This window comes from Leptopilina heterotoma, unplaced genomic scaffold, assembly GCF_015476425.1.
Source record: "Leptopilina heterotoma isolate Lh14 unplaced genomic scaffold, ASM1547642v1 Lhet_237, whole genome shotgun sequence".
Lineage (NCBI taxonomy): Eukaryota > Metazoa > Arthropoda > Insecta > Hymenoptera > Figitidae > Leptopilina > Leptopilina heterotoma.
Genome location: NW_025110953.1, coordinates 1,782,077 through 1,795,627, shown reverse-complemented (window position 1 = coordinate 1,795,627; position 13,551 = coordinate 1,782,077). Strand labels below are relative to the sequence as shown.

Here is a 13,551-nt window from a genome sequence, read left to right as displayed (position 1 = left end):
TTTTATCGACTATTAATAAAACAGTTCTACTAATTGTTAGTAGAAATCTACTAATCAATTAGTAAAATTCACTATTTGTTAGTAATATATTACTAAATCATTTGGTGCACGACTTTTCGCCATTTCATTAGTAACTTTCTACTAATTCAGATTTAGAGAGTGCGTTTACAATTTTCATAAATAGATGAACTTACAAATGATTGCAAAAATTCAATTATGATAAAAATTTTTTTTAAATTATCGTCAACATTTCAATAAACTTTATAAATAATAAAATTCTTCTCCGAATATAAGTTATTTTCAGAAGTTTTCCTCAATTCAATGATTTTCAAAATCTACTATTTTAATAAAATTTTCTAAGAGAATTCAATTATATTAAAAAATAATTTTAATACCTACAATTCCAGGCAAAAATTTAATTATTATTTATTATTAAGAAATAATAAATTATTAAAAATAGCGGATTTATAGAAGAAATTTCAGTTAAAACACTAATAAAAATTGAATTTTGGAGAAGTGACAAATGATTCAATTATTTTATTTAGAAATCCAATTATTTAAAAAATTTTTTGATGAAATTCTACACAAACAATATCGATTTCGATTTTTGTACGATTCAAGAATATCAGATGGTTTTTATGTATATAATTACTCCAAAAGTAAAAATATTAATAAACTATTCAGTAAGAAAATAATATTTTAATTACTTCTCCTTCTCTGTAAACATAAATTGTTTGAAAACACAAGTGTGAGCAGTGCGGCGGGAGCGGGCGCGGGCGTATTCCCGCGCGCTCGAGAGTTTGCGAATCAGTTAATTCCCGCGCGTCGTCAGAAAAATATGCATAACTTCTGTAATTTTAGAGGTTACTCACTTTCTTTTTTTTTAATTTACTCGTTAGAGTTTTGCGCATCACATGAGTATAGTTTGATTTTTTCCGACATTGAGAACATACTTTAAATCGCAATTGTTTAAAATAATTGTTAATAACAATTAGAAATTTTTATTATACATCATTTTTTTCAGTTGCACTTTAAACTACAGACTTTTAGCTTTAATTTCCAAAAAAAAAATTGAAATTATCTTCATTCGTTTCGGAGTAATAATTTAATGAATAAAAAGTAACCTAAAAGTTTAACACCTGATAACTTTCAAAATAAATAAAATTTTTGAAAAATATTTTAGCGGGTAAAAGTTTACTCATATATCTATCAAAAACCATAGATAACTTTAAATTCGGGGACAAAAATTTTTCAAGTGGCCGGTTTCACTTATTTTGACCCTAATCGAATGAGTTCAAGTGCCTATTCATGCAAACCCTATAAATATAGATTTACTAAAAATTTTGTAGAATTCACTAAAAATCGGTAGTAAATTTATGTATTTATTAATATATAAACTTTCAGTGAATGGCGTTTAATTTGTTTAAAATTATATAAGAAAAAAAATTTTTTTTCGTTTGTTTCACTACTCTCTAAAACTAAGTCAGTAGAATTTGACTGACTTTTAGTAAAACTGATTCTCAAGATTTTGAACTAACAATTCTGTAGAATTAATTTTTTTTAAAAAAGTTCTCGTCAAAATTTCAATTATTATCTTTTTAAATAATAAAATTCTTCTAAAAAATTCAATAGTTTTCAAAAATTTTAATAAAATTCTTGTCAAAATTTCAATTATCTTTAGAAATAATTAAATTCTTCTCCAAAATTAAATTATTTTCAAAAATTTTAATAAAATTCTTGACAAAATTTCAATTATATTCAAAAATTTCCCTCAATTCAATGGATTTTCAATATTTACGATTCTAATAAAATTTTCCAAAAAAATTTAATTCTTTAAAAAAAATGAATAGATTTCTACGCAAATATTTAATTATTTTGATAAATAATAAAATTCTCTTTATGAATTAAATTATTTACAAATTTTTTATAAATTTCTTCGCAATAATTCAATTACTTTTATAAATAATAAAATATTTCACGAGGATTTAATTATTTTCAGGAATAATAAAATATTCTTCTTAAAAATTAAATTATTTCCGTAAGTAATCAATTCAAATTTAAGGAGTATTAAATTATTCAATAAATTATTTATTTTTGTACTTAAATAATTGAATTCTCGTAGAATTTTCTTATAGAATTGATTTAAAAATGAATTTCAATTAAAAATTTAAACAATAATTAAATATTGAAAAGGGTTTTAAATTGAGGCCTTGGATCCAATAACTCGCCCGACGCTCGGAGGAACGCGCAACTGCCAGTCAGTGAGCAGTGAGCGCCTCTGGGCCACTCACTGCTACCCGACTGGTATTAGCGCGTGCCTTCGAGCGTCGGGCGAGTTATTGGATCCAAGGCCTCAATTAAAATCTAGAAATTGGAATTCTTCCTACTTTTAAGTAAACAATTCTGTAGAATTAATTTGTTTGAAAAATCTTGATTCTTATGGAAAAATAATAATGCGATTAAATATTTATTTAAAAATGAAATTATTGATGTTTTCAAATAATTTTACAATGAAAGAAATTCATAAAAAATGTAATAGAACATTTTTTTTTGAGTTTAATAATTTTTAGAGTGAATCAGAATATTCTTTACTTTTAGGGAAAAAGTCAAAATTTTGTCTGAAAATCAGGAAAAAGTCAAAGAAAAACAAAATTAATTTTTTGTGACAACTCGGTTTTTTTTCTTGCTTCTCTATTATAAAATTAATTTTTTATTATCATCACTAAAAACTTAAGCACCAGAAAAAATTTGATTTAAATCAAAAGAATCAGATTTAAATATAAAAAGTCGGATTTTTATGAACAAAAAGTTTTGAACGTTCAAATGAACGAAATATTTTTTGTTAAAAATATTTTCATAGATTATTGATTACAATTAAAATTAAAAACTCAAATTTTACATTTAGAAACATTATAATTAATTTGCTTAATAGTGACGCAAAATTATAGTAATAAAAATTTAATTTGAAGAAGAAATAAATAAATTTCGTTCATTTGAACGTTCAAAACTTTAACCTCCTGGATTTTTAAAAAGAAAATATGATTTTTAACAGTTCTGTCCCTCAATTAAAACTTTCGCTATTTTTGAAAAACTTATCACTGTTTCTAGCTGAAGCTAAAAAAAACACCGCAATTACAAAAATCACTAAAAAATATTAAATAAAACTCGAGAAAAATAACTTTCAATAAAAAAAAAATCAATACCATAAAAAATTGCGTATTAAATATAGTAATAAATAAGAACACTTTTCCCTGAGTGCAAAGATAGAATAAATTATGACATAAAATTTAAATTGAGCTATTAATATAAAAGAGGGAGAATGAGAGAAAAAAAAATTGAAAAATATAATTAGAAAGTAGGTGAAAAAAAATGTGATACAAAAATCAAGTTCAATGTGACTTAAATAACAGGGTCGTACGTACACGATTTTATACAGGTAGTGGAGAGAAATAATGTATTGGTGTATTATATGTACATCAACATGCATGTATTCATGTATGAATTTATGTATGTATGTATGTATATAATAATAACGGTGTTGGCTGTACGGCGTCTAGTCTAGCCAAGCCTAACCTGACCTAACCTGACGTAACGATGTATATTTATACAACACAGCTGGAACGAAGTAGGGGAGTTTACCAGTCAGCTGATCGAAGCGCTGGAGGGGAATTTCATGGAGGGGAGGGCAAACCTTTCTTCTTCAGCTGGTTGAGATAAATGTTTGCATTACATTCAAACGTCACATTTGTTGTCTTATCGTTGCATATTATTACATAACATATATGTATATGTAATATATCACAGATTACTGTGCCTTCAAATTTTTATTTCAACTTTTTTTTTCTCCCCTTTTTCCTATTATTTATTGACCATTGATCTTTATTACTTCCTATAGAGAAGCATTTTTTTTCTTTTTCCTATTTTATAAATAATTATAATTAACTATAATAATCTTCGTATTTAATTCTTTCATTCTGTCTGTCCACACTTTAAAGTTAGTTTTTTTGTGTATGTTTTTGTTTCATAAACAACAATATTCACCACAAGAATTCAATTATTTTAAAAATGAATTAAATTTTTCGCAGAAATTCAATTATATTTTAAAAAAATTGTGGTCAACAATTCAATTATCTTAAGAAATAAATAACAATAATCTTCAACAAAGTTCAATTATTTTGAGGAATTTTAATAAAATTCATTGCAAAATTCAATTATTTTCGTAAATAATAGTATTCATCACAAGAATTCAAATATTTTCAAAAATTTTAATAAAAATCATGGCAAAATTTCAATTATTTTCAAAAAATTTTCATACTTCGATGGTTTTCAATATTCTACTATTTTAATAAAATTTACCGAAAAAATTTAAATATTAAACAAAAGTTTTTAAAAAATTCTACACAAACTTTCAATTATTAAAAAAAAAAAAAATTTACATTTATTCAATTATTTAAAATAGAATTTGCATAATTTTTTTTCGCAAAAATCAATTATTTTAAAATTTGCCATTAAATTCTTCGCAGTAATTCAATTATTTTCAAAAATTATTTTAAAATTTGTCATTAAATTCTTCGCAGTAATTCAATTATTTTCAAAAATTTTAATAAAATTCATTGCAAAATTTTAATTATTTTCAAAAATTTTTCATAATTCAATAATTTGTATATCAATTATTTTAATAGAAATTCTCAAAAGAATTCAATTATTTAAAAACAATATTTTGATTGGTGTTTCTTAAATCGATGTTCTTTATATTTCTAATATTTTATCAATAAATTGTATTTAAAGTTATTTATGAATATGTGTTGTATTTAGAAATTATAAAATTGTTTATAAGTACTCTCTAAATTTGAATTAGTACAAATTTACTTGAAATACACTATTATACTCGATTATAAATAACAAATATTTTGAAAATTAGTATCCTAAAAATGGACCTTGAAAAATATTATTTTGGACATGAACAAAAAGTTTTGAACGTTCAAATGAACGAAATATTTTTTGTTAAAAATATTTTCATAGATTATTGATTACAATTCAAATTAAAAACTCAAATTTTACATTTAGAAACATTATAATTAATTTGCTTAATAGTGACGCAAAATTATAGTAATAAAAATTTAATTTGAAGAAGAAATAAATAAATTTCGTTCATTTGAACGTTCAAAACTTTAACCTCCTATTTTGGACCTTGAAAACCTTGAAAAGTCCTTGAATTTTTTGTTACATGTATTTACGAATTTCTTTAATTGTAAAATTATTCGAAAACATCAATAACTTTTTTTTTAAATAAATACACTGGGGTCAAAAAGTTTCAGTACATTTGTATTGATTACTGTTAAGTGCTCGCTTCACTTAAAATTCAAATATTTCTGTAAAGATGGATGTAAGAGCTATCAAAGTAGAATCATTTTAAAGTTTAATAAATTTAGAGTCAAGTAGGCTAAGATATAACCAATTTAATAGTGTAAATATTAAAAATATAATTCTTTAAAGTTAGATATTTTTTTATGAAAATTGCGATTTTGAAATCTGGAATTCAAGCGTACGCCAATTGAAGAAAAATTTTTTTTAAGTTTTGATAGTTGCACAATAAAAAGTACAAATTTCATTCTTTAATTCTAGACCAAAATCATTCACATATATTGAGTATTTTCTTCAAATTCTATAAAAATAATATCTCTTGCTCTAAATTTTTCGATGAATATAAATAGCAAATTCGTCGTTTTCATTCACTTGTTCTATCAAATAACCACACTTTTGAAAAATATAGAACCTCTTCATCTTAGGAAATTTAAGTTATTTACATGAAATTTATCCCTCTTCTTATAATTTTACAAATTTTAACTCTATCATTATTCCTTATTTTCATTCTAGGTGTCTATTTTTTATTTTTCAATAAAAAAAAGGTGCATATTTTTCAAAAGTGTGGTTAATTGAAAAAACAAGTGAACGAAAACGACGAATTTGCAATTAATATTCTTTGAAAAATTTCGAGAGCAAAGGAAGTTTATAGAATTTGAAGAAAATACTTAATATATGTGAATTATTTTGGTCCAGAATTAAAGAATGGAATTTGTACTTGATATTGTGCAACTATCAAAGCTTAAAAAAAAATTTTCTTCAATTGGCGTGCGCTTGAATTCCAGATTTCAAAATCGAATTTTTCACGAAAAATCTCTAACATTAAAGAATTATATTTTCAATATTTACACTATTAAATTGGTTATATCTTAGCCTATTTGACTCTAAATTTATTGAACTTTAAAATGATTCTAATTTGATAGCTCTAACATCTATTTTTACAGAAATATTTGAATTTGAAGTGAAGCGAGCACTTAACAGTAATCAGTACAAATGTACTGAAACTTTTTGACCCCAGTGTATTTAAGAAATATTATTTTTTCATAGGAATTAAGAATTTAAAAAATTTCAAATTCAAATCTTTTTAAATTCAATAACTTATAAGAAATTATCTTAAAAAAGTTATTCTTAGAATTTTTTTTATTATGACTTTTTTAGATTATAAGATTTCTCTTGTTAAGGACTTTTTCGTTCGTCCAAATTTTAAATTACAAATTTATAAATTGAAATAATTTATAAATTTGAAATTCCTGTAAAAAAAAAATTAATAAGTATTAAAATATTTTTATTTAGAAAAATTATTTAGTTTTTAAAAAATTGAATTTTGAAATCAGTGAAATGTCAGGAAATTTTTGTGTCAAAACTAAATAAAATAAACGACTGATGTTTCAACTTTTTTTAAATCTTCAATCGACTGAAACAAATTTTTCTGCCCCTTATAGTCGATTTGAGGCTTGACTATCGTCAAAATATAACTACAAAAAATAAAGAAAGTTGAACTTTCTTTTCCCAAACACAGAAAAAATATAAATTTTTTTCACAAAAAAAAAAAACGATAGACAAAGTTTGCTTATTATTTATAGGGAGGAAGACACTTTTTTTATATATGTGACGCTCCACGAGAAAAGGGACCTTATGACAAGAGTAAATAAGGTCCCTTTTCTCGTGGAGCGTCACATATATATCTAGGTATAGATATAATATTCTTTGTTTGTTTGTGCGTGATATGTGAGAATATAGTGTAGAAAATGACGTGGAAAATATTTGGAGAGGAAAATGGATACGCTTGTGTTATTGTATTGGAGGAAAAGCATTAACAGGAACGTTTGGTACATGATTTCAGGGGACCGGCATGGAGAAGGAGAACTCCGCGTCGGGTGGCAGCGGAGGCGGCGGGGGTGGTAGCGAGGCAACGGCGACGCCGGGCGCCACCTCTGCCTCCGAGAAACTCCAGGCGGACCAAGCCAACCCCTTGCTCGATCCTGCCGCCCTTTTTGGTGGTAAGTCCACTCGCAAGAGCTATTTTCTCATTTTCATCCCTTCTTTGCTCTTTGTTCTCTCTTCTCTTTCTCTCTTTATTTCTTTATTTCTTTCTTTCTTTATTCTTTTATTCTTCTTTCCAATTTCAACCCATTTTTTATTTTTTCCTTTTTCATTATTTTTCCCTTGTTTTTCATTTTTTTCTCGTTCTTTATTTTTTTTTGCGTTTCTTTATTTTTCACCAATTTTTTCACTTTTCTTTAGTTTTTACATTTCTTTATTTTTCACCTATTCTTTAATTTTTATTCTTATTCTGTATTCTTTCCTGTTTCTTTATTTTTCAACTGTTCTTTAATTTTTTCTCGTTCTTTATTTTTTATTTTTCACCTGTTCTTTATTTTTTTTTGCGTTTCTTTATTTTTCACCAATTTTTTCACTTTTCATTAGTTTTTACCTTTCTTTATTTTTCAGCTGTTCTTTATTTTTTGTGTTTCTTTATTTTTCACCTATTCTTTATTTTATCCTCGTTCTGTATTCTTTCTTGTTTCTTTATTTTCCACCTGTTCTTTAATTTTTTCTTGTTCTTTATTTTGTTCTGTTTCTTTATTTTTTTATTTTTCTTTAATTTTTCGCGTTTCTTTATTTTTCACCAATTTTTTCACTTTTCTTTAGTTTCTACATTTCTTTATTTTTCACCTATTCTTTATTTTATCCTCGTTTTGTATTCTTTCCTGTTTCTTTATTTTTCAACTATTCTTTAATTTCTTCACGTTCTTTATTTTTTATTTTTCACCTGCTCTTTATTTTTTTTGCGTTTCTTTATTTTTCACCAATTTTTTCACTTTTCTTCAGTTTTTACTTTTCTTTATTTTTCACCTATTCTTTATTTTATCCTTGTTTTTTTATTTTTTCCCCTGTTTTTTTATTTTTAACCTGTTCTTTATTGTTTTTCGTTTCTTTATTTTTCAATAATTTTTCCTTATTTTCTGCTGTTCTTTAATTTTTCTTTGACCTTTTCTTTATTTTTCTCTTTTTCACTTTGTTTTCTCAATGTTCTTTATTTTTTCTCATTTTATATTTTGTTTCTTTTCTTTATTTTTTCTTTGTTTCTATAGAATTTTTACTTTTTCCAAATTTCTTCCCCTCTTTTATATTATTCTTCTTTATTTTTCTCCTGGTTTTTTTTTCCTGTTCTTTGTTTATTTTTGTTTCTTTTTTCTTTATTTTTTCTTTTGAATATCTTTTTCCTTTCTTAATTTGTTTCCGTTTCTTTATTTTTTTCCTGTTCTTTATTTTTTCCTTTTTTTTTATTTTTTTATTTTCTGTTCATTTTTTTATTTCCCTTTTTTATTTTCCATTCTTTCCTTTATATTTTCCTTTTGTCTCTTCTTTCATTCTCCTTTTTTTCTTCCTTTTTTATTCGCCCCTTTTTCTTTTTTTACTCCCCTGTTCTTTCCTTCGTCCTTCCCTTTTACTTGCACGCGTTTCGTAACACTCTCTCACACCCCTTTAACAATTTAAATCAATGAGGTCGACAAAATTATTACGCTTTTAACCACTTTCTATGTTAAAAGAATTAACCGAAGAAAAGCGAGGGAAAATTATATTATGAATCGCAACGAAAGTGAAACGAAAACTGATTTATTTTCAGGAAATTGATTTTTAGCGCTTTATTTTATTTACTATAGTAATAATTATTATATTATTCTTCTTATTATTATTCTATTGTTATTAATTTATTTGTTCGTAAACAAAACAAGCTCTTTTATTATTTTTTATTTATTATTATTTTTCTTTTCATTGTTATTAATTTTATTACTAATTATTATTATCATTTTTATTTATATAATTTATTTTCTTATAGTTTACAAGTCTTTTTTTGTAGTAAATAAAGTTTTATACCAAAAAAACACTTGTAAATTATATGCCTGCTTTTAAATATTATTTATTACTAATTTTTCGAAAAAGGAAAGCAGAATCAAAAAAATTTTCTTTCCTTTTTTAGAAATAATTAAAAATATAGAGAAATATTCGAATCAGCCGCTTTTTTTCTCCGCATGATGAGAAAAAATCAATCGATACAAACTACTATACATTGAGGAGAAATAAAATTATTTTTGAAAAGATGTTTAAATTTCTTTCTTCTATAAAGTCTCAAAAAAGTGTGTCTGACGAATCACAAGGCACAAACCTGTTCTTCGAGACAGGCGAAAAAGTGATTAATGGCACGTATTAGCTACTTTTATCGCATGCGGTAAAAATGATCATCCCATCTATAGATTCCTTTTTTTCGGCTACCCTTTTTTCTAGAATCACCTTTATTTTATTTTTTTCTCTCTTTTTTTTCGTTGTTTGTTAGAAATCTAAGGAAACGAGTCGAGAATAATAATTTTCGTCTCGTCCTTGACCGAACGTCATTTTTGTTCGCCTGATTCTTTTCTCCCAATATTTATAACGATTTAGATTTTTATTCCCTTTTTTTCTCAATTTTCGAAATATTTTTTTAGCACACAAAGACTTTTTTCGTTTATTATTATAAATTTTATTTTTCGTTTATTAAAACAGAGATTAAATATTATTATAGATAAAAAAGCGTCGCTTAAGTTTACAACGTTTATGATCAACGATTGAGAAAAAAAAAGAAATATTTTTTCCCCCCAACAAAACTGAAAAATAATTTATTTGATTCAAATAAACGATTACTTGTTTCAATATTTATTTGCATCAAATAATTTTTAATTACCATAGTTTTTTCTAAGGATATCAAATTAAGACAAAAAAACTTATCAAAATGTTGCTTCGCAACACTTTTGATTCGTTTTTTTGTCTCAATCAGATATCCTTAGAAAAAGTGTCACGTCAACTAAATGGTATTTGCTTCAAATGTTGAAATTATTGATTCAAATACAATTTATTTGCTTCAAATACTGAAATTATTTGAATTAAATACAATTTATTTTATTTAAATAAAAATTTATTGATTGAAATAAATATTTATTTGATTTAAATAGAAATTATTTGATTCTAATTAATATTTATATTTGATAATAATAGACAAGTAAATCGATTATTTGAATCTACTAAATTTTTTTTCATTGTAATAATATTTTTTATTCAAATATATTTCTTTTGTAAGTTATCGATCGAAATACTATGCGAAATATTTTTCATACAAAAATTGATATAAATTTAAATAGGAAAATACTTTTTGTTCTAAATATTGTTAATTATAAACGTTATGAACAATCAGATTCGAATCAAATACGAAATAGCTTATTGTCATGTTTATTATCAAATTATTAAATTAAAATTTGAATGGGAGAAAAATAAAAAGTGATTAAATTCTATACATATTTATTCAGAGCGCAAATCTAATATTTATCTATCTACGAAAAAATAATTTCTGAATTGAATAAAATTCATTTTGAATGGAAAAATTATACTAGCGAATTAATTAATTGAATTGTAAAAGTTTTCAATTAATTATTTAATTGAATTGTAGAATGTTTCAATTAATTAATTTAATTGTAGAATGTTTCAGTTAATTAATTGAGTTGTAGAATTTAATTAATTAATTAAATTATTATATACTTAAAAGTGAAGTTCACAACGCTTATAATCATCAATTTAGAAAAGAAATATTTAATGCAAATTTTTAGACATTTTCTTTTAAAAACTTGGTAACAAATTTTTTTGATCAATTATTTTAAACAAAAAAAAAATTTGTTAACAGAAAAATTTTATTATTTTCTAGCTGAAAAGTATTTTTTCTTCAATCGCTTATTATAAATGTTATAAACTTCATCGACGTTGAGACTATTAATTATCGAATTGTACAATTTATCAATTAACTAATTATTTGATTTGAAATTTTTTTTAATTAATTAGGTAATTAATTTCTAGAATTATTTAATTAATTTTAATTAATTATTTTTCTATTCCAAAATTCTAAAATCAGTTTTTTAAATTAATTCAATGAATTAATTGAATTGTCGAATTTTTAAAATTATTTACTTAATTTAATGATTTATTTTCTATCATTTTTTATCACATTATTCTAATCGAATTGTTGAATTTTTTAATTAGTTAATAATTTGATTAGTCGAATTTTTAATTAATTATGTTTCTATTCTAAAATTCTAAAATTAGTTTTCTAAATTAATTCCACGAATTAATTAAATTGTCGAGTTTTTTAAAATTATTTACTAAATTTAATGATTCATTTTTAGCATTTCATCAAATTATTTAATTCATTTATTACTTAATTGAATTTTTGGAATTTTTAATTAATTAATTGGCCTTTATTTTCGTTATCTGAATGTTTTTTTTGCATTCTTTGTAATTTTTTTTTCTATTTAACTTGTGAATTTCATTCAGGTCGTGAATTATTTATTTCTAGACAGATAAATATTCGTTTGCGAGCGTTAAATAAATATTTAGCATTTGATGCTTTTTATTTTTCCCTTTCATTGTTGTTTTTATATGCTTCAAAACAAAAAGTGAATTCTTTCAAAAAATCATTTGAACGGAAAATCTTTGTATTCCGAGTGCAAAACTATATCATACACATGGTATTGATGGAAAAAATTTCGTTTTGAAATATTGTTTGAAATTTCCCTTTTTCGCTCTTCAGTGCTTTTGAAGTTTCATTGTCGAATAACAAAAAAAAAAAAATGATTTGAAGATTTTCAGCCTTGTTGCGAACTTTTACTTTTTTCAAAAAAAAGGGAGAGGCTATCTCTTATTTTTTTTTGAAAAAAGGGCTGAATCTTTTTTTTTTTTGAAAAAAGAGGGATTGTGTCTTTTTGTTTTGAAAAAGAGAGACTCTATCTCCCGGTGAAATCTCACTGACAGAAAAAAGGGCTTTTTTGATAAAACAGAGGCTGTTCTCTCTTCCTTGAAAAAAAGTGAAGTTCTTTTTTGCTTCTTTACAATGGTGAATATATTTTATTGAATTTTTTCGCTTCATCTTTGTTTTCGCTAATTCTATATAGTCTCTTTCGGTGTTTTCTGGCGTTTCTCTCTTTCTCTCTCTCTCTCTATCTCTCTCGTTCAGTTATTGCCCTTCGTCAAGTGAGAGAGCCTGTTGAGCTTTCTGTCAGTGAGATTTTACCGGGAGAGAGCTCGAGCTGGAGCCAGTCAGCTTTGGTAACACAAGAACGTAAAACGAGCGATGGATGGATGGACCGACGGACAGACGCAACGACGAACCATGGCTCTCTCTGCCGGTTCTGTATATTTATTGATTGCCACCTCACTTCACCTACCCCTGGACTCGGTCTGCGACAACTCGCCTCCCTCGCCTCCATCCGCACCCATCCCCTTTACTGTCCATCTCGTAAACTCTCCCCTTTTATCCAAACCACCCCCCTTTTACCTTCGCCCTATCTCTCTCTCTCTCTTTCTCTCACTCACTCTCTTATAAACTCTCATTTTGTCGTCCTTCAATGTTTCCAGTTTTTAGAATTTTTTGTCCCTTTGATGATTATTCGCACGAGTGTGTATCAGTGAGAAGAAAAAAGAAACCAGGGTAAAAGCGGGAAATATCATTTTACGAAAAAATTGAAATTCTGTCCGTTTTCTCAAATGTAGGTGAAATTTATTCAGACAATAATAATTGGGGAACTTAATTGTTTTATTACACTATTTGTTTATTGATTTTTAATCTTAATTATTGTTAACACTAATTTTTTGTTGACGTTTTATAATATATTACTCTTCAATCATTGAGATACTCCTTTGTATGCACAAAAAAACTTGAAAGCAAGTGATTTTGAATTTATTTTTGACACCTGAACATGAAGCCGCGAGCTCTAAAATCTCCTAGAATGTCAGAATTATGAAAAAAGTTCTCTAAGTTTTTTTTTTGGGTTACTTTTTTCAATACCCCGACCTGCTAGGCAATTTTGAAACTCGAAATCGTGTTAAGCGTGCAAAAATACATTGCGAAAACCATTCCGATATCAAAAATAATGAAGAAAAAGGTTTTTTGGATTTTTACCCCCACTTTTATCAAAATTCTGACGTGCTAGACATTTTTCGAACCCAGGATCGTGTTCAGCGTGGAAAAATACATTGAAAACCATTCCAATATAAAAAATAACGAAAAAAAAGGTTTTTTGGATTTTTACCCCCACTTTTTTCGAAATTGTGACGTGCTGAATAATTTCGTGACCCTAAATCGTGTTCAGCGTGCAAAAATACATT

At 25.1% G+C, this 13,551-nt stretch overlaps 1 protein-coding gene across 19 annotated transcripts in view; it reads left to right on the top strand.

Annotated features, from left to right (window-relative positions):
- Nucleotides 1–13,551, top strand: part of LOC122502778 (bromodomain adjacent to zinc finger domain protein 2B-like) — a 212,760-nt gene that overhangs the window by 136,745 nt on the left and 62,464 nt on the right. For all 19 annotated transcript variants that reach the window (XM_043612983.1, XM_043612986.1, XM_043613001.1 and 16 more), the window contains one exon: nucleotides 7,208–7,364. In XM_043612983.1, coding sequence (XP_043468918.1) covers nucleotides 7,217–7,364 — 148 coding nt within the window. In that variant the 5' untranslated portion in view covers nucleotides 7,208–7,216. The remainder of the gene's footprint in view (nucleotides 1–7,207; nucleotides 7,365–13,551) is intronic.